We start from the raw sequence: 22,846 nt of genomic DNA on the forward strand, positions 1-22,846 counted from the left end.
CTTTCTTCATAGTGACTGAGAGGGGAAAAAAGAGGAGAAAGATGGGTAGTTAATTAATTTGATATAATTCTCTTTTTTGGGGGGCAGTGCAAGAAATCCAAAGTGCCAATGGTAGTGGTTGGCATTGTATAGCATTGTGGGGAAAAAAAAATGTGCAATGTTTGAAATTCCCATCTTCGCACTGTCCAAAATGGTGATTGATTAGGAAAAAAACCACCATGATTTTTAAATTATATCAATATGTTTTGCATCTCTTAATGTGCCAGAAGCATCATATTTTGTGAGTTGGCAGCTGGCCATTTTGGTCAAATTTTCATAGATCTTCTCATACTATTGCCTGCCTGCCTTTTTTGGTTGTCCAACATTGCCTGTTTTCACAGCTTCAGGACAGATATCAATTTTGAAGGCACGTAGAACCTTTGGGGGCTCATAACCTTTGATATACTCAAAACTGGTTTTGAAAATTTAGGCTGTAAATGAACAGCTAACTGAATTTGTGGTGTGTTTTCTTACTTCTGCAGACAGCAGCTACAATGCTAAACATTATCATTATAGTTTAATACTAAGTGTGCATTTTGTGTTATCTTTCTTCTATATTAGTTCTTATTGCAATTGTAGGTAAGTGTTTTCTAAGCTCTTTTCTGGAAACCTAATAATTTCTGGATGTATAAATACTTCTTTTGAAGGTCTTTGCATCAAAAGGAGCACAAAACTTTCTTCGAGTATTTAAATTCAGGCAGTATTTCACAAAGTAGGGATAGATTGTTCCTTTCCATTGAAGTTAAAGGTAGATGACTTGGACAGGTGAAGTTACCAAAATGCAAGATCTCATGTTACTTTATTGCAAAGTCCAACTGGCTGCAAAATTATCATTCAATTGATATTACTATGCATATTATATTAAATTATACAATGTATTATTAAATGATATGTCGAAGTAATATGTTTACACAGACTACTTTTGTATAAAAGTTGCTTCTGATTAACTTTTTTAGATTTAATGTATGTGCATTATGATAATACACAATGTCACATGCTAAGTAATTTCTGGCATATAAAGTGCTAGAAAACGTGCATAAGATGTGCAATGGTGAACTTCATGAATGAAGGAAGATACATTTAAGGGCAGGAAAAATTCTTATTACTGATAAGAACAAAAAGTGGTGTAATATTTTAATCTGTTCTCCTTTTTTTTTTTTTTTTTTTTTAAAGACCAAGCTGCGAACCAAAGTGTGAAATGTTTGAATATTGAACATTGCAATTTGCTTACATTGTATTAAAAGCTGTTAAGTATCTTACTACAGGGTATATGGGATAATGAAGTGTCCTTCAAAAGGAATTTATTTGTCATTGTAAGAAAAGCTTTATAAACTCAGTTATATTTTTAGTACTGGGAATTTACTTTTAACCTAGTTAGCTATAATAATAAGGTTTAAAACTACTTTTTGACTGTGGAATACATTCAGACTCTGGAAATGTGCGATTATTTTATTGCAAAAAGTAATTTCCAAATTGCGCAATTATTTTAATTTTTAAAAAGGGCTTTCAGTGGAGTTGGGCAAGTAAACTTTTTGTCCTGTTAGCTCTTAGAAAATCAGGTGCTATGAGTTTTAGTTTATTCCTTTCATCAGGTACTTGTAGTGACTGTATAACAGCTGGAGTTGAAATTCATCAAATGGGTGTTTGCACTAATATATATAATCCTATAAGCTATAAACACACACCCAGAAGTAGTATGGCAAAGAACTGTCTGACCAAAACATTTGATGAAACTTTGAGATGCTTATTTAACAGTCTCGTATCGTAGTGGTTGCATCTGAAAGGCACAGAAATATCAATTTAAAATAGACAAATATATTGTCTAACTTTGTCACTCCGTGGTTTGGTTTTTGTTTGTTTTTTTTTTTTAAGATATTAATGTTGTTTGTGTGTTGGTCAAATACCACATAATACAAAAACATAAAATGTGAAAATGAATTTAACCTTTAAAATAATGAGCTACCTTTTATGAAGACAGCCCTATCAAGAGGCTTTCGGCCTGATCCACAGCTCACTGAAATGAATAAGCTTACTTTTTTTCAGTGAGCTTTGAATCAGATTTTTTTTTTTTTAAGTGTTTAAGATCATTGCATGTTGTTTCCTTTAGTCTATTGAAATGCTTTTATATGTGGCTGTGTAAATTTAGAGGTGGGGGGGAGTGCCATAAAATCTAAAAGTGGAAAAAATCTACTTGCCCTTTTTGGCACATGGAACTGATAAATAAATAAATACAATTATGATATACTTCTTTCTTTAAAGAGATGTAAATGTAAGTGCGTAAATAGAATTTCGTAAGCCTCGTACAATCCCATTGTTTTTGTAAATTACTCGCCTTTATATAAAATTTTCTGTTTCTGCAATCATTTTTTGCCATTAAACATTGAAACGTTTTATGCCTGTCTTCCAAAACATAGCTACCATTGCTCCAGTATTTATGGATTTTTTAATGGTATTAACAATACCAATTTTGATAGTTTTACTCCTAACTGTAAATATATCTAAAAAATGACATGCAAAGATTTTATTTCTTTTCAGAAATGCATTATTCTATGAGATTGATCCTGTTGTCTGCGTTCTTTTTTTTTTTTTTTTTTTTAATTCTGCTTCAGAAGAGCAAATACATGAAAAGAGAGAGAAATGCTAGCTAATCTAAATTGGGAAATGAAGAGGGCTTTTTTTAAGCATGAAAATTTCATCATCTTGTCAGCTGGCAGAATGCCTGCTGTGTGGATTCACAAAGGCTAAGAATTACACTTTCATGAAATTTTCCTCACTAACTGCCCTGGTTAATTTGAAAGATAACCCACTGTTCTAATTCATTCCTCAATTGGGCGGTGCAGGTTTTATCTTTGATCTGACAAAGCATTTGTGTTAATCGTTTTGGCCCTCTACTAGACACTCTTGGGATTGTGCTTTTACAATAAATGTGTCTGTGATAGCTCTTTAGTCTATTATACTTACAATAGATCCATAGAACTGGTAATTAATTCTGTACTGCTTTGGAAATGGGGAAGAATAGGTGTAGCTCTGTCAAGTGCTGCTGGGAAGTTTGTTTAGCTAGTTCATTTTTGAAGTGTTACCCTCAGCCATCAATGAAACATCCATGCTAGGGAATGGGTGAAACCTGAAATATGCACATATAAATGGAAAAACTGACCAACTTTCGTGCATAAGGAGGGTGTCATTTAATTTATAGTAAGTGGATCTAATTATTATGATGGGAACTGTTTTGTGTTTCCCACTAGAATATTCAAATGCTCATTTTTGAGCACTTGGTAAATAAATGCCAGCTCTTAGATCCCCTTTTAAAAAGCCCTGTAAAAATCAGTATTCCCATCCATAAAATGAATCCTGTATCTTATTCAGCTGTCGAGGTGTTAGTTTTGCCAACTAAAAAGAACTGAATAAAAACCCCCAATATAATGTGTATGCCATTTGAGCAGTAGCAAAATTCATACTGAACTGGTTGGACTGGGAAGCTGTTGTCCCTGAAGCAGGAGTTTTTCAGTCTTGTTTTTAAATATACACCGGTTGTATTATTAGTAGTACATTTATAGGCTAAAACCTGTTTTTACATAGATGCTCTTTATATGCTGTCTAGTTAATAGCGTATGGCATCTTTAGATCTTTTTATGTTTTTCAAAATGCATAAAATGATGCAAACTTTAAAAGGGTTTTAAAAAATATTGAAAAAATCTTGGTCCAACGTGTATTGCACTGATTTTGTTTTACAGTCTTTTTCTGCTGGACCACTGTAACCCACAGGCAGAAGTCAGTTTGAAGGCTATTGAACACTGCTAAATAACTTTATACTGTTCAGCTACAAAAATTCAGTGTTCAGTAGCCCTCAAAATTTCTCATTTCTTACCTGTGGTGGGGTGGTCTACTGCTTGCACATTAGGCTGCAGTATAAAAACACGTTGGTACACTTTTCAAGATCTTTGAATTATTATTTTATATATGTATTTTGCTGTTCTGACTATTGTATATATGTTCTTGGGTTTTGCATTAGTATTTTGTGCACTTAAAAAGGTAGAAGATTTATAAACAAGATAATATAAGAGGCAATAGCATTCACACGGGTTTTGGGATTGCATGGCATATTCGTTTAAGAGAACAAAGATTCACTGGTTGGGAATCTGGAATCTCCCACACTTCAATCAAGTGTATTGCCAACAACCCACAGGTGTACACCACATGAACAGGTGAAAATATGATTGTAGATGATGGTGATGACTTTTGTAATCATGTTCTCGCAACAGTCATGTATTGAAAGCTTTTTTGTTTCGTGGGTGGTTAGGAGTAAGAAGTTTCTTTGCCGTAAGGGAAAGGTGCTTAGTAGTGGCAATACTACAATGTTTTATTTATTGTTGTGCTAATAGTACTAGAAGTATATGGACATGTGATGAAGAGTAGGTAGGGCCAGAAAATAGAAGGAATTGTGACACCAGCTGATGTGGTAGGCACAATCAGATAGCTAGACTCTGCCGTCAAATTAACTCCAGTGATTATTTTGAGTCCTTCCTGTTTGTATGGAAATGGGTTTCTGAGTCTTTTCCAAGTTTGAACTTGTATCGCTGTCATTTTGGTTTATACATACAGAAACCGAGACGTTTATTTTTAGTACTGAAAGCTTCCAAGACAAGGCAGAATGGAAAGCAATTGGAATGAAAGATAAAAGATTAATGTGATTCCATTCACAGTTTACTGGGGACCTGTGAGAGGGAAGAGAGGCTGCCATCAGATTATCAAGAGTTTTCTCCTCCCCTCCACAGCAGCATTTTCTGATTCTTTCCTTGATTGAGGTTGACAAATGGGTTGTATTTGGAATCATGTTTTGGTTAACCAGGAGGAAATTAAAAATACCTTGATTATTGAACAGAGCAGTCAGTATTCTACCATATGAAAGCGTTATACATCTGTCTTTCTGATATAATTTATGTTTATTGAATAATAAAAGATAAGCTTTTGGTCACCATGTGTAGTGCATTTTGGGGATGAGTAAGCAGTTATTTGTCACAGCACTCATAGCATCTGTTAACTGGAATTGATTCACTATTACTGCAACTTCTCCATGATCTGCCCTGTAAAGGAATTGTTTGTTTTAGACTTACAGCATCAATATGATTTTTAGTGAAGTGTTTCAAAGTAATGATCGATATGTCTTTACAAAGGGTTTAACTGTCTTCATTGTATTTTACTGGCCATGACGGACATGCATCCATCTCACTGATGGTTGAGTGAGACTGAGTGTGAGACTCTGCACTCCGAATTTTAGCTGCTGAGAATGAGTGAACATAAGCAAAGGAGCAGTATCTGTTTGCTGTTGATTCCTCCTAGTGCACTTAGTCCACAGGCTGGTACCTTGCCAGAGGAGACTTAATGACACTAGATATCTCTCTCAGCTCTTTGTAGAAAGCGCTCCCCAGACTGGCCACTGTGTGGAACAGGTTCTAAGAAATGGGGATTGCTTCAATAGAGTAGAACTAACTTTGTAATTTAGGTAGAATACATGAATGTAAGGGCTTATTATCACAATAATTTGTCTGCTTAGGCTTATAAATGGCAGTATTGTGAAAATCATGTTAGAGGAAGTGTGCCCAGAGGTAAATATGGTCATGGTTATGATTGCCACCAAGTGTGTAATGCTTACCTAGGTGATTGAATCACTCATCTAATAACAAGATGTTGCTGTCTTCAGAGGATTACAGAAAGCACTGTCTTTGAAGGTACTCTGTTGGAACTGATCTGTTGCCCCAGTTGAAGCAATGATGAATTTTGGCAACACTTGGAGGGCTTGTTTGTGCTGCAGTATAGAGATATGGTTGCAGCTCTGTGTATCTGATCTGGCTTTAAACTGACTACGAAGTATGTAGCTTTGGTGTACCAGTACCAGTATTTGTTATGAGATTCTGTAGCCAAGAATTTAAAATCTTGGGCAAATCTGTGCAGCCTATGGAGAGGTCTGCCACAACTGTATTACTAATAGTGCCTGAGCAAGCTACTTTGAGAGACAGTGAGCAAATGTGCCCTCCTTTGGATACCTTCTGTGGATGCTATATAGCTTTGTAGGATTTGCTGCTTCTGAGACTATTTTAATAACAAATCATGAATTACAAGAGGATTTATGACAAATCACTAGTCTTGAAAGGATCAATGTTCATCTTCTTTTTACAGTAGTTTTGGAGAGCCATTTTAAATCTGTTTAGTTTTTGTTATGTTCAATTTAAATTTTTGATGGAAAAGGATCCCACTAGTCTCTAATTAGAGACATTACAAGAAGCAGAAGTCCAGGTAAACTAATTAAGGCTTAAAGTAAGTTTTAAGACCACCAGTTCTCATGGAATTTTGGTACAGTTAATGCCTTATAGTATAATAACTTGGAACAACAAATTATTGAAATATCAAACCAGAATAAGTCTGTATTATTCTATAGAAACTTTTAATAGAGAACACCTTATAACCAGCTTGCTAGGAGATGACACAAGTCAACAAGGTCTGTTGGCCTTTAATACTTGATGCTGGTTGAGGTATGCATAACTAGCAATGCTTACAGCACTCAAGCACCTTGCATCCCTCAGGGAACCAAAGTTAAAATCTGAAGCTGAAGAGACCACGTTTTCACTGGACATGGTTCTTTTCACAAAGATAAATTTGTTTCATGTTTATGACCTAAAAATGATGTGGTTATCAGAAATGTTTTTTTTAGAAGTCACTAATAATACAGAAACCCATTGTCCAACGCTGATTTTAGAAAGTGAAAATGACTTGCTTTAAGCCTTTTTAAAAAACTGAAGTGGGTCCATCTGTGGTAATTCAGAGTTGAATGGGCATATAATATGGATAGGTTTATAATAATTGTAAGAAATCTAAGTTACCTATCCTAAAGTTTCTTAGTCTGTATTATGAACCAGCCTTCAGCTTTAAAAGAAAGCTTAAAATAAATTTTACAGTATTTGGGAAACTAAAATATTTTTGATGCATTACCTTCTTTTGTAAACATTTTTGTTTGATGCTGTCTTTCATAGTCCACGTTCCTGAAGATTATTGAATAAGAAAATCATGGGGGTTGGGAGGCAACAGAGGGCATACATGAAAAGCTTCATCTGTGTTTTCCTCAGCATGCTTTTCCTTGGCATAGTGGGGATGGGTCTTGCAGGTGTTTATTTTTTCGTACCCTTAGATATTAAAAGAATTATTTTCATTTTCTGGTTTAAAGCAGTTAAAATTGTCAGAAAATATTTCCAGAAACGTTTAGTCACTGCTCTGTTTCTTGGTAAAATACTCTTAGGAAAATTAAATAAGGTGTTCCTCAACAGAAGTGATTCCAGTATTCAAAATCTCATCATATGGAAGCTTTGTAGTTAGAAGGTTATTTCAAAAATTTACCTTCAACTTAAGTTAAACAGCTGTTTAGTTCTTGATGTTATTTAGTATTTAGTGCAGCAAGAGAAAATGGATGAATGCGTAAGCATTCAAGGATCGAACAGATCAAATGAGTAGTTCAGACCTTTCAGCTTGGTTCCTAGAAGTAAGTCATATACAGGAAAAACCTCAGAGCAATGAGTCTGAGCAGCACTATTTAACTAAACTCCTTTGCGTTTGTGTCTTCATTCATGTGCTTAGGGATGGGGAAGGCAACTCCCTAGCTGAATGAGACTTCTAGGGAATTATTAATTTTTCTTTTACAGTGGCCAAGAGAAGTCTAAGCAGTACCAGAGATGACACAATGAATTTTCTATAAGATTTCCTATGTGCTAGGAAACACCAGGGTCAATTCTAGCAGCCTGTGCTGTGTTAGAGTTGACATTTGTTGCTCCTCTTGACTCATGATACCTGTACTTCTACAGGTTTGTTTAAGTTTAAGAGAAACAGTTTAGAGCCAGTGATGTTTTGGATCATCTGAAAGTAAAAAGAGATGTTACTTTATTTTAAGTGAGAATGTTCCCATCTGCAGGAAGAAATGGCACAATAGCATTACATTAGACATGGCTTCATAAAAGGGTTTTCCATTTGCTTCACTGTGTCTTGTTCAGAAGTCAAGGTCTTGTAAATGCTACACGGTCTCTGTTTTCTACAGAGTGCCAGTGTTCAGTGGATAAATGCAAGTGGATTATTTTTTTTTTAATCCCTGAGTATTAAGAAAATAACTGCTTTGTATGCCTGCTTTGGGAGATAGTATGATCTGAGTGCAGAACCTTATTCCATTGTGTAGTCAGACAGTAAAGCTGTGCTCCAAAACAGGTGTTGGCCCATATGTAGCATCCTATGTGTAGGTCTCTAAAGAGTCCTTGAAGCTTATCAGTCAGGTTGGCTAGATTTGTCTTCAGATTATATTTCGTTATATGGTATCTACTGATGGACTTTACTCCTACTTGTTACTGAACATTAGTTGCTGTTACTTTAGTTCATATGAACATGTTTTTTTGTACTGTCTGGTTTTTTGCAAATTGAGCCTGGTGAATTGGCAGCTCTGCCTGTGCTTTAGTCCTGTGTGTTCTGTGATGGCACACTGTTTTAAAGGCCCTTTTATCGCTGAAGATGAACCTCCCCTCCCTATTTCCGTGCCATGCTGAAAACTATTGTCTCTTCAGTCTGCCCACAGCTGCAGCATCCTATAACAGCAAAAAAAAAAAAAAAAAGTCCTACTAAAACTGTTACAGTGGCTAAATGACAGTTTTGTTCACTTTCTTTCATCTGCAGAGTTTCGGCTATCCAAGTATCTTCAGCTTAGTAGATTGTGTTAGGCTTTGAATCCACAAATGTATGAGAGAAAAACATTTCTGAGGTTTTCCAAAGGTATACCAGGTTTCTACGTGAAAATTAAGGCTCTGCAGAATTTGACAAGTAGATGTTTTCCTCTTCTCCTGAACAAAATCATTATCTTTGTAAGTGGCATCTGCAAGAGAGGCATCAAAAATCCACGACTATCAGTAAAGATCTCCAGATAAAAATGTTTATGCAGTGACTGAACTCATTCCATCTAAAAATAAAAATCTCAGTTTCAGAATTGTAGCAGATACTCTGAATGTCTTGCATCTTTATCTTCAACCTCCTGTGGAAAAGTATAAACAAAATGTTGATGTTTGAAGGTCCGTTTGGTTTTTATACTGGACCAGAAAGCAATACTTCTTTTTGTCTTGTCTTTTTCCTTTCTGTGTTGGTGGCTGCAGTTCAAATGTGGAAAACAAGAAAGTATGAACTCCCAAATGGATTTCTTTAATTAATACACCCACTCGACAACAATATCATCCCAGAGATTTATTTAACTAACATTTTTCTTGTGTTCTTTTTTCCTTTATCACTTGTCACACACTGTCTTTGAAGGTTATAGGCATGCACATGTTGGAGAGCGTTTTTCTAATAATATGCTTTCCTTTCTTAATGAAAATATGGTCATCATAGCAATATTCTTCCTTTTACCCTCATTTGATGGAATTTTCTGTATTAATGCCTTCAATTTGGATTATGCACATTTTTAATGTCTTTTTTAAGATATTTGCATTAGCAACACTTAATTTCTGCACTCTGCCATGAATGTGAACTATTTAGCATTGTGCATATTTTACAGTTGGTATATCTTAATCATTGTTTAAATTTTTAGAAGTTACTGGATTTGGAAGAATTATCTGAAAGGACAAAATAGGAGGTGGAGTCAAGTGGAAGTGTATCCTCATCAACTCTGCAGTCAGCCCCCATTCCTTTGAGTGCAAGGCAACCCAGCTGTGAGGATTGCTGGCCACACTCTCATCAGAGAGAGGAAGGGGGGGGGGGAGAGAGAGAGAGAGAAAATTAGCAAGACAAAATTTCTTTCTATCAATCCTATCTTTACACAAATTCAGACTTCTGAGTTCCCATACGTGAGAGTGTAACTTAATTTCCAAATTACATGATGAAAGCACATCTGTCCCAAAATTAATACCTCTTGAGAATATCATAATTGTATATACTGAAAATAATTAGTATCTGTAATTTGCAAGTCATAAATGTCTAATTTTTAGCGAAGTTGTTTGTTTCCATTTAAGATAAATTCTCAATTTAATATCCAAAGCAACATTCGACTATACTACAAAGGGGCCAGAATTGTTTAAAAACAGAAAACCCCCTCACCCCCCAAAATACAAAGATACAAAATGGCGTATGCTGAATTCTGTTGCAGAATATAGCATTAGATTTCTGCAAGAACTTTGTAATTACTGTAATAATTTTTATTGGATAATACATATTTTTTCTCATACTGAGGCAATTCATGCTGGATGATCTTGAAATTGAACTAGCAGATACCAAGCTACCCACTAACCACCTATCAAGCACAAAGATTGAATGTAGAATTTGAATTTGGTAGAATTTCTCTTTTTATGTATATGTGCATGTATATATATGTGTGTATGTGTATGCATAGTGGCATAAAGATTAATACAGCTGTTCAGAAATATTAGATTGTCTTCCAGTAATTCATGCAGTGTTGGTGATGCTTTTTCACACTGTTCTTTAGTATTTGCATGTGGTTTTTATGCTTGTTTGAAGGAAGCAATCAAATTCCCCCTCCCTTCTACTGCTTTCTACCTCTCTTTCTTTCTGTGATAAGGGATCAGCATTTATACTGTCTTGTTCCTTTAATGGGGCATCTTTTGGGGATCACCTTGTTAGGTTTTTGTTAAATTTTTTTTAACCCAATTAGTGAAGTGTAGCAATAATGGAGTAAAATGAATTGTCATATGGTCCTTGAGAGAGTTTCCTGGCTGATTAAACATAAGGTAGTTTTAGGATCGAACACCCCTGCTCCCTCCCCAACCCCTTAAATGAAAGAGACTGAAGTACCTTGTAGGGAATTCATGATTAAAATTCTGTATGATCTGACTTGTCTTTGGAGACTTCCCAACAAGAGCGAGTCAGGCATCTTAAGGACTTAGAATTAACAAAACAAACTTATATTACCTGCCACGAAATGGTCAGGGATTAGTCCAAAGTTTTATTTTCAACATTTTCTGCTGAGTCCATTTGTGAAGGGCTTCATGAGGCTAGTGGCAAGATGCCACTCAGTAATCAGGTGTCATTCAGAAAAATGCTTGAGTAGCAAATACCTATTTGAGAAGCATCTGAGATTCTAGTGAAAATAAGGAAAGGAGTGATCTAGGAGCGATTACAAGCTTTCATAATGAGAAGTACATTTAGTTTCTATATGAATTAAACCAGTGCCTTTCTAGACATAGATCTGTGCATGAGAAGCCATCATCATAACCAAGGCTTAGTCTCTCGTATTGATGGAGTCGTTGTGATTACAGACCAGTTCTTTTTCCAGATAAAAGGCATCTAGACAAATCTTTCTCCCTCCCCTTCTCTCCACTCTCAGCTTAATTGCAGGTAACTCTCTAGCTACAGATTTTTCCACTTTATCCTCTAGTGGTGAGGCACTAAACTGTCTGGAATGGATCAAACATGATACAGCGCTAGGAGGCTGTTAAAAACTGTGTTTCAGTAGGAAAGACCTTCAGAGTCAAAAACAGAGGCAGCATGACATCCTTAAAATAAATAGGTTAGTGAAAGAAAATGCGAGATGTAACTTTCCCACTGTCTGTGGTAGTTTCTTCAGATTAGTTCTTCTAACAGACTTCATTAGTTGTTTTTAGGACATTCCAACTATGTCTGAATAGTGATATTAACAAAGGAGTTTTGCTTTTTATGTCTCTTAAGTGTTTTGGAACTCTCAGGGCACCCTTCAACTTTGGAACTGGTATGTTGGAGCATTGTCCTGCTTATTACAGAAGGTGATGGAGTAGATATTTGGAAAATGTCATTCCTAGTGGTTAGAAACGTGATAAACTTTAAAATGCGCCCCCTCTTTTGCTCCTCACTTGAGGACTGTGTGCCAAAAACTGAGGAACGAGAAATCTGCCAGTGTGCAAAGCACTGCAAGAATCTAGTCGTGATGGTGGAAGCATTAAGGCTGAATATCCATCCATCTTTAGGCAGTTCCCGTAACTTTTGGCATTTACAAAATTTAGATGATGGCATATGAGATAATTTCAGTTGCTGGTATTAATCTTCAATGATCTCCACCAGTGATCTGAATGAAAATAGATACCACCTGGAATAATCCATACCCTCAAATAATGATTATTTAATATAACATCCTTCCTACCCAGAGAAAATAAAGTCCTCGCTGTTAGCTTCCACTCAGGTTTCTGGAATGGAAGCAAAACTGGCCCTGCCTGTGTGTTTCCTTGTTTGACCTGCAAAGAGGTTGGCATTCAGTACTGGTGGAGCAGAGAAACTGTCTGGGCACCAAAATATTAAGAGTCAAATCACGGTGCAGCAGAGATTTATTTTCTCCTGGTACTAAGCTTTTTCAGCTTCTGTTAGGGGTGTCCTTGTGAAAAGAGCACTGAACACAAAAATGTACTGGATGAGAGACAGTCTGAAGAGGGACAGAATTGTTCCAGCAGCAGGGAATTTTGGGGGAAAAGATGACAGTGTTGGTTGGGGACTAATCCGTTCACCTTCAGTGAAGAGATGAGGACCAACAAGAAGTGTCAACTCTTCCACTCCCTCGGGAGGACAGTGGACAAATGAGCCTGGGAACTCTGGAAGATGCCTTTTTGATCTCATTTTGTTGCTTTAGTTGAACATTTAGGACCTTCAGTTACGTCAGGAGAGCAGTTAAAACCTGAGTTAAAATTAAGATTCAAATTAAGATTTCCTAGTTTAGGAAAGAGAGGGAGTTTGGTATTCTTTTCTTCCCTTCTCCCTCAAGGCTTATGACAGGGAAAAATGAAAATCCTTAAGTTAGGTGAGTGAATCACTATATTGCAGTTTATTTGGTTCCAGAAAACTGAGTCCACAGAGAACTATGGCCAGTTGATGGGGGGGGGGGGGGGAAGTGCTTGCCACCAGAGGAGAAGCTACTGGACTATCTTTTAGTCTTTTACTAAAACGTTACTGTCATGGTCGTTACTCTGCAGATACTTTAGAAACTTTGTTTGCAGGTGATCTTAAAAAGGATGCCAAAACGGTAATCTAACTTAAGGGTTTAAAAAAAAAAAAAAATATGCTCCACTCTCTTGCCACTGCTTTATTATTTTAAAGATTTGACTTTTGGTACTAAAGAACAAAAATCTACTGTGAGCTGTGGATTCATAGGGAGGAGATAAATGGCTTTTTCTGACACATTAGCTACATGCGTTAGGAAAGAAGCTGCACAAAGGCTCCCTTTGGATTACAGAAGTTGTTAAAAAATGTAAAAGTGTTACACGTTTAGTGAGTATGTCTGACTTGACTTTTTGGGCAAAAGTCAGTTTCTTCAGAAGAAATCTGTAAAACGTTTGTCTTGTTGGACAAGGCTGTCTCACCTTTATAAGATACCAGCACACACACAGAGGTAAACAAATTCCTTTATTCCCCATTCTGTTCTGTATTGTTGCTTTCTATACTGACTGCTCACTAGAGATCTTCCATACCTTTCTATTTCCAGAGGTGTATTATCGCAATAGCTGCCATCTCTGCATACCTTTTTTTTTTTTTTTTTCTGGGGACAAAGTGATATATGCTGAACTGCCTCATAATCAACCTTATTCTAAAACATTTAAGCATATCTAATAATAGTATTTCATTATTATGGCTAATGCTTAAAAAAATTGAATTTTAAGACTTTTTTCTGAACAGGAAAGTAGTAAGATAATTCTTCCAACTGCTCAGAAAGTTAGGAAGTTACTGGAAAGTAGTTAAATGGGAGAAAAATCTTCCCTTTTTTCCGGAGTACAAGATGTCTACTTCAATGAAGTGCTTAATACTAAGATGTTAACTTTTATAGTAGGTGTTTCTTACTGAAGAATTACTTTGTTGCATTGCCTAGAGGAAAATGTAGACATTAGTGTTGTTTCTTTTTAGTTGTTTTTTTTTTTAACCCACCAACCATGTTTTTAGAGCAAAGTTGTATTAAAGCTATCGGATTATGAAAGCTCTGCTACTTCTTCAGAGAGCCTTGGGGCCATCCTTGGATATTTAATTGCTTTTACATCTTTTGCAAGAGAAAGAAAAGAATGTGCTTTCCTTGAACTTAACAGTTTGGGCAATTTTCTATAATCCAGTAACTACAAATTGTACCCTGATTATCCATCTATGTCTGTCAAGCAAATTTTAATGGATGAATGAATGAGTCAAATCCTATGCATGGAAATATACAAATATGCAAAATATGGGTCTAATTACAAGGCTGCTAAATTTACACAAGGTCAGGTAAACAAGGCACTGTGTAATGATTATTAATTGTTAATAATGCCTTTGGCAAAACACATTTCTGCTCTGAACACCTAACATTTTTGCCTTTTTAGTTATATGAAACAGCCAAATTGATCAGCTATTAGAAAAAACAAAAGACATTTTTTTCTCCCATCTTTCTTCTACCTCACCTCCATAATTGCTTAGTAATTATTTCTGAGTAGTGGGAAGGATACTGTTCGGAAAAATAAAAGTACATTCAACAGTTATGTATGAAAGTTCTACAGTAAAAATTGAATAAATTCATTAACAGATAATTTTTTTCCTCATAAGATAATACTAGGAGCATAGAAGCTCCTACAATCTGTTGTCCTATGTGAAGAAGAGCCATTTTTTCTGTTTCATGGTTATCCCTTGAAACTGCTTTTAATTTTTTAAAAGTGCTCAGTCTGTCCTGCTGTAATTCTGTTGCCCTTTCCTTCACACTCATCCACGTACCTTTTAAACTTGCCTGTCTGTTTTCTCTTGTCTCTTTTGGTCCACTGTAAATGTTTGTCATGTGGCTGTAAGACAGAGGAATTTGCAGGAAAGGAGAGAAACAAGGCTGAAATGGGAAATACAAGGTTCCATTGTTAAATGAGATTAAACAAAATACACTAATACAAATTTACTTTCTTTGCTAGATATATATTATTATATTGGGTTGTAAAGTTGTATGAACAGACAGTTAATTTGGACAGGAATGGTGAGGGAGGATGCAGGTAGAAAAACCTATCTATAATGCATTTCATAGTTTTGTCTGAAATTTTTCTCTGGTTTTGCAAGTACAGTCCTCTCCCACTGCGAACTGTGCAGCAGCCCTAACTTTATTTCAGCCGTACCACTTGCTTTCTATAGCACTGCCACCATCATAAAATAACACATTCTGAAGATTAAACAAGTTTAAACCTCATGAGGAATCAAATACTCAAGTTTGGTTTAAATATTGAGAAAAATGTTCAGTCTTTTATGCTTGTTAGGTCATTGCAGCCCAAAACCATAGACTGATTAAGTATTAACCTATGAACAAAGGAGTTTTATTTAATGAAGGGATTTGCCCAGTGTAGTATTGGTGTCTGGCATCAGCTGGATGCTTAATGAGTCAAGGAACTCCCTCAAAGACAAATTTTTTCAGTAAAACTTTTCGTAGAAGTTGCAAGTTCCTAGTTAGTGGCTGACTTTTCTGATAAATGACTGCGCAAGTCTACTGCAGATACAGCTTCTGTATGGCACTTCATGGCAAGGAGTTCCAAAGGCTATTTGATAGTGTTTAAAATATTTCTGTTTTTCACTGCTGTGGTTTTGTCATCTTTTCAGCTTCACTGAAATTCTATTTTGAATTGCAAAGAAAGGTAAACAAACAACAAGTTTATTATCTGTATACTTCATTGTCCGCATTTCTAGGCTTTCTTTTGTCAACTTCTGTTTTCATTGACTGTCTTTTGTACTCTTTTTATTCCTCTTTTGCCATGATAGTGGTGGCAAAACTAAATATCAGCAGGCACTGATGTTCGCTGATGTGAACTGTGATTTTGGTGGGTACACAAAGGCTATAGCTATTTATCAAAATCCTTTTCATCTTCTATATTTCTCCATATTCAAGCATAGAATTGCTTAATGTAGATTGTTTTTAGCACTGCGGATGGTCAAACTTATGGCAGCTACTGTATTAAACACATATCAACTTCTATCAGTCCTGAGAATTTGTAATAAAAATCTTTCAACTAGTCAAAACTTACCTTTTTTGTGATACATATGTTTACTTTTTGTAACATGCTTGTGGTCCCTCTAAGGCTGTTCTTCTTTCTTTTCAAATGTTAGTAGAAAGTGATGTTATTTCACTGTATCTGGTGTGCTTATAACCACTGAAAAATTTACTGTATCATACTTTTTTTTTTTTAAATTTATAGAGCTGCTTTTGTTGCTGTTCTTTGCATTGGCTTCTTCTATCTGGTTTTAGTGATCTGCCCAGGATTGTGGACGGCATTTCAAGCGAGGCCTCTCTGCTGTCTTTATACAGAGAAATGATTACTTTTAGTCCTTTGTTCAGTTTTTTCTCTGCTTCTTTCTTCTTATTCACTTTTCCTTTTGATTAGTGTATTATTTTAGCATAATTTTTGCCTTTCAGCGTCAGTCTCTCACTGTGAGCTAACATTTATCATTCTCACATCTCTCCTCCCTCCCTCCCCAATATAGCCGGTATTATCTGTGCTGGTTTTTATATTTATGCTCTTTTATAACTTTGTATTTGTCTGTTGCATTTCTGAATCTTTCCTATTTTCCACTCTTGTAAGAACTTCTTCCAATTTGTATGTAACTGTCACCTAAACAGTTTCTCCTGTTGATTGTTTTGGCTCTGAACAGAAAGCCTGGGTGGTAAACAGCCTTATAAGCTTAGCAGAGGCTAAACTTTTCCATCTTCCAACACGAGGAGCTCTCAATTCTGATATGAATTATTTGTCTTTTCTCCTACGTCAGTGTTAAACTAAGTCTGGATTCTTGCTAGCAAATTGAGTTTGTTTGGGTCAAGCTGACCGCCATCTGAGATCCCAGAAGTTTTGTCATTTTGGGTTTTTGCAAGCATCTAATTCTTACTTTTCTAATATTTCTCTTTTATAACATGAAACTAGTACCAGTAGGTAGACTCTATTTAGCTTAGTTTTGTTACTTTCTGTAAATTTTTAAAATGATCACTCTTTTCACTGTTCAAAAAGCACCCATGAATGTTCATATATCCCAAAGACCGTTTGGTAATTCAGAATTATTCTTTATTTTGCAACTGTGGTACTACAAACAAAAGAAAGTATGACTACATAATTTGGTCACTTGGACCAGGCTTGGGGCAATTTCTCTTAATGGTTAGATTTTGGAGTTTGAGTGGATTTTTTTTTTTTTTTTTTTAAACTAATTTCAGTAAAGTAAAGGTATATGGTGCATTGTTACTGATATATTTTTATTTTATTTTATTCCCCTTCAACTTTTATGCATATTGATAAGTTCAGTCTGTTTTGCAAACACTTACTAATGCTATAATACGTTTTCCCATATCTCCCTTCTCAAATTTTTACTGTTATTGATTGAAGATTCAATTGAGAAGTGTGTTTAGAACCCTGCTTTCTGTGGTAATCATAGAAGTCAGTGGGAAGACAAGAAAATTGTATTGAAAGAAATTGTGTGCGTGTGTGTTTTGTGTTTCAGCATAGATTATCTCTGCCAAAATAATAGCTGTCATTTTGTTCTTGTTATATTAGTGGCCTGTAGCTTACTACTACCCCTTTTGCTTTGCTTTTGTCCATTCGTCTATTTGTGAGTAGAAAAAAATTTTGTGAAGGGCCATAATTTGGAGGCTTTATTATGCTAATAAAATCAATATTTTGTTATCTATTTAAATTAAATATTCCAAGATGGTGACCCCACTCTACACTAGTATCAAAGCTGCAGACCTTAACATTCAGTGACTTTGAAACTTGAGTTCTGTTTAGAATTTCATGTCATGCCTGTCGCAGGAGAAGAAGATAGAAAATGTATACGCTGAGCCTATAGGACTTCCTGCAGTGCTTATTAATCCTTTATGGATCATTTGAAATGTTTCTAGTTTATTTAAGCTTTGCTGCTTGTATCAGATTGTTCCTGCAAAAAAAGGAAAAAGTGATCATGCTTTGAATTTTTAAAAATGATCTCACTTTCAAGCAAAAGCACTTTTATGCTCCATTAGAGTTGAATTTGCCAAACTCTTACATCGCATTAACACAAGCTTTACTGGATAGATAAACGTGTTGTTCAAAGACTGACTAGAACTTTACCAAACTGCATATTAAGATTTTGTCGTCTTGCAATTTTTGTCTTGAATATTTTCTTCATGCAAATGGAGGCGAGACACTAAATTATTTCATTAAGAAACTGTGCAGCACAGTTTTAATCTCTTAAAAGAGGATAGAAAATAGGAAAATCAAATTTAATAGTTCAGTATAAGACTAGAGAGTCTGGTAAAACTCCTAAGTGTGCCATCTTTCCTTTGTGAGGAAGCATTCGAAGTTTATGTACATAATTGGGGCTCTGCTTTTTGTGTTTTGCTGCTGTTTTTAGAATAGTTGATAGAGTTGTAGAATAAATGCATTATGATTTTTAGCTTGTAAAAAAAAAAAAAAAACAAAACAAACCCATACCACAAAACCCCACAAAAACCTCTGGATCCACAGGCAGGAGATGAAAACTCTGGGTAAACTTATCTTGGTGGCAAATTAAGGACTAGTCTCCAAATGGAATCCACTAGCACAGGGGTGAGCTTGCCATTGAATTCACTGCACTTCACAGGAATACAGAGGCCAGCAGATCCCTTCACAGGAGTGGTCTGAAGGTTGAAACATCCATGTTTTCTATTTTCTGGGGTCCTTTCCTCTCAAAATATATTTTTCTTTGTTGAATTAGTAATTATATTTATGGGTGGTTGTGTTGTCATTGTAAGTACTACTCTCAGGGAATGTTTTAATTGTTGTGTTTGCCAGTTAGACCGAGATCTTTATAATAACGTAGGTATTATATCTTACTATTATATATTATTAGTATATTATACTATAATGTACTATAGTATATTATATTTTACTATTTCCATAATATTTTAATATGCTGTCTGCACAGAATGATGCTTTTCAGGCATGGGTTATATGAAGTTTCTGCCTTAAAAACCAGTAACTTCACAGCGAAATGGAAAATTGTTGTTAGTCTCCAAAAAGTCTCTTGTAAGAAGTCACATTCAGTACTAGAATCATAGTTTATTTCTTCAGTTTCTGTTATTTCATGTGTTTTATAACATAGGAGAATAGATTAATATCAATATGAAGTAAAAACACCTTTTATATGTTTATATGCTTTTACAAAATGCTTATTACCATAGTAACTGAGGGAGCCTATTAGGTTAGTATATTTCTTTAAATGTTTCTAAAACATACATAAAGTATTCTCCACATATTACACTAGAAAATTTAAGTCTCTGATTTTTTGAGGAGCCACACGCTTCTTGAGTGCCCATACCAGTACATTATCTGTGTGTGTGAGATCATTATTCCACTGAAAAAAACAAAACGCAAAACCAGAGGGAAAAAAAAAAAGGAAGCAAAACTATTTGGAGTATCAGCTTAAACTTTCAGACACTTTGTTTTTATATGGATGTGTGATCTGACTTGAATTTCAGTCAAAGAAAATTCAAAAAAAGGAAATTTTAATTTTTATATATATATGTGTGTGTGTGTGGATGTGTTGCGTGTGTAAATATATATATATACACCACTTATGTGTCTGATGGAATCTGGGAAACAATTGGAATTTTTTTTCCTGAAAATATAGTCTAAATAATCTGAATTGTTCCTAGTGTTTGCTTTTAATTTTCTTGCCCACCTTTCCCATCCTCTGACCTCTCTCATTTGTCTCTATTGCTGTCTTCTCAAGTTTTGATAAGTTAATAATGCCTGAGTTGTGCTAAAGCTAATTTAAAAGAAAAAAACCCTTCAAAACACTGTAACGTGAGTGAAAGTACTGTCACATGTTATAAAAGTTCCTGGCTTAGAATAGATGTGTCTCGTTTAAGATAGGTATATGAGGAGAGAAAGATTTAATTCATAAAGATCAGAACTAATCAGGGAAGTAAAGGTAAATTATTCTGGTTAAAAATACTGGATCATAAGGGATTGTCGTAGATGTCTTCATTTTGCTGCAGATTACTCTCTCTAAAGATAATGGTCTTCATTGAGTCATACATCAGTATATATGAATGGTATAGCAGTCTTTCCCTGTAGTACTTAAGCAACTGTATTGGCCTAAGGTGGACTTTGATCTTAAATATTTCTCGTCATGCAGGATGAGAAGAGAGATTCTACCAAAACCTTCTCCATGTTCCCCTGCTTCACATCTGTAAACAAAATCATGCCAACCAGCCCAAAGGGCTTGCTGCTGATAATGTGGGGTGGGATAGGAGAGGCAAAAGAGAGATGATTTGCAGTTGGGTTTTTTTTGGTTGTTTGGTTTTCACCTTCCCAGCCGTATCCCCTAATGATACACGCCTCTGAAGGACTGGGTGATGTTTTCTTTTTAATAAATCAACATGTTGCCCAAGAACGTCTTTAGCTGTGATATGGAGCCCTAATGCTTTGGTTTTATTTCTCCCAGGCCCAAATATCTGAAACTTGTGTACTATTTTGGTTATATTAATCAACTTTGTTTCTCTCCTAAGTAGTTCTGCCATCATTCAGTGTGTCATGCATTAACTCCTGTTGGTTACCATCTGTGACATTAATAGTCATAAGTTTATATCTCAAAAAGGTGGACACCATTCTTAGGACTGGATACAGTGTTTCTCAGGCAGCATATACTGCTGTCCTGCAGCTGGTCACCGGGCATTCATCAGTACTGAACTTCTACAGCAGCAAAAGCCATAATCAACTAACATTCATTGAAATTAATGTTTAAGGGAAAGATTTAATTTCCATTATCTATCCCCTAGGGCTCTCCTGAGGGTGACTTTACTGTAAGCAACAAACATCAAGTAGCTCTGACTACTTCAGCATGAATTACAGTCAATTCTGAAGGCTGTGGAGAATTGGATAAACATTGGGAATTATATTGGGGTTTTTGCTGATATCAACCTCAACTAACCAATATGGCCACCCATTCATTCATTTTAACATCTAGCTTAGTTTGTATCAAAACAAAACTTCATGGCTTGCATCCTCTCCACATCTAAAATAATTTCCAAGCAAATGATCATAGAATGATAGAGGGATTTAGGGTGAAAGGGGCCTCAGAAGGTTGCCTGGTCCAGTTCTTCACTTCAAGGAGGGCTATCTTTGAAGTTAAATCCAGCTTCAGAGTTGCTCAGGACCTTGTCCAGCCATGTTTTTCCTCACATCCTTGGCCTGGCCTTCCTGAAGATCTTGTAGCTGTCCCTCACAGCACTCCCATCATGCACTGTCCCATGTGCCACATCTCTGCAGTCACCGTGAGGTCATAGGTTTCTAAGACACTGCATAGACTTCTAGTTCCTCCTCCTTGTTTCCCTGTACTGCCTGTCTTTGTGTAGAGGCATTTGAGATGGGCTCTCAGTTGTGCTGCCTTCAAGGGGAATGTGGGAGCTTCCCCATCATGCTGTCCCCTGGGTGTTTCCTCACTGCTCTTTGTACTGTAACTTCTCTCCAGGCTTTGGTCGCCATCCCCAAAAGACCTAGCTGAAAGTCCTCCTTGTTAGGTTAGCAGCCCTGCTGGAAAAGATGCTATTCCTCTGCTTTGGCAGATGGATCTTACCACTTCCCACCTTGTTACTGAGGGGAGGCAAAGGATCAGTTCGCTCAACCTGCTGGCAACACTCTGCCTCTTGCAGCCCGGGACGCCATTGACCTTCTTTGCTGTGATGGCATTTTGCTGACTGATGTTCAATTTGGTATCCACCAGTTTTGTGTCATCAGCAAACTTGCTGAGGGTACACTCTGCCCCATCATCCAGATCATTAATGAAGATTTTGAACAGGACTGGACCCCTGGGCTACACGGCTACTTACTGGCCTCCAACTGGACTTTGTTCCACTGATCACCACCCTCTGGGCCCGAACGTTGAGCCAGTTTTCAATCCAAGTTTTTCCAACCACTGGCACATATTACTCCTTTCTCCTCTAGATTTACGTACCCTGTGTCGCCTGTGCTTTTCTCCCATGAATATATTTACACATTCTGATCAAGTCACGTCTCAGTCTTCTTTTTTGATGGTAAGAGACTGCTCTTCAAAGTGTGTTGCTGTTATGTGTGGTTTTTTCAAGGCCTTGAATCATTGTTTACGGCTCTTCAGCATACCAGTTATTTTTCTTTTTTTTTTTTTCTTAATCACGAGGACTGTGTGTCCTCCAGTATCATTCTCACCAATACCTTTGAAGAAATTCACCTCAGTACTCATACACAGTTCTTCAGTATTGAATCTCCACATCTTGCTATGTCTGCCTTTAAAGCTTATGTTGAATAACTTACCTACCATGACTCCTTTTCAGCTCATGATTTCTGGCATACAGTATCCCCATTCTGTAGGTGTGAACTGTAGTCTTTGTTCCCAGTGTGTTGTTTTTGTTTTGCTGTACTAACATGTATTTTGTTTTGCACGAGCACAGTTTACCAAACCAATTTCCTCATGTTTATCATTATTTGCTGTTCTGCTTTTGTCATCTGTAAATTTTATCTGAATTGATTTCTCTCTTCTACTAATCACTGATGTAAATGTTGAAGAGTGTGATTGTAACCTTTTCTTTGTGATACATCACCAGAATTCCTCTCTATCCCATATTGACAAAGGCTTACTTGACTGTCATCACTTTGTGTCTCATGGACAATTGATTTTTTTGAGATGCTTCAACTTTGCACCTCTTAATCCATTTCACATGTACTTTATTAACACTGTGCAATGCTAATTCTATTGCAGTGTCCTTTGGAAGTAAATCAAATACCGTTCAAGAGATTAATTATAGTACATCTGCCTTTCTCAACCAAACTTGTAATCTTATGAAAAAATGAATTGTCAG

General features: G+C 36.0%; 1 protein-coding gene across 5 annotated transcripts in view; it reads left to right on the forward strand.

The window, feature by feature from the left end:
- Positions 1-22,846, forward strand: part of POLA1 (DNA polymerase alpha 1, catalytic subunit) — a 207,725-nt gene that overhangs the window by 97,821 nt on the left and 87,058 nt on the right. The window contains exon 34 of one of the 5 annotated variants that reach the window (XM_050905530.1): positions 9,644-9,704. The exons of the other annotated variants lie outside the window; for them this stretch is intronic. Coding sequence (XP_050761487.1) covers positions 9,644-9,685 — 42 coding nt within the window. The 3' untranslated portion in view covers positions 9,686-9,704. Of the gene's footprint in view, positions 1-9,643; positions 9,705-22,846 lie in introns of those variants that run through there. 5 annotated transcript variants of the gene reach the window in all.

This window comes from Gymnogyps californianus, chromosome 1 (assembly GCF_018139145.2).
Source record: "Gymnogyps californianus isolate 813 chromosome 1, ASM1813914v2, whole genome shotgun sequence".
NCBI classification, from domain to species: Eukaryota; Metazoa; Chordata; class Aves; order Accipitriformes; family Cathartidae; genus Gymnogyps; species Gymnogyps californianus.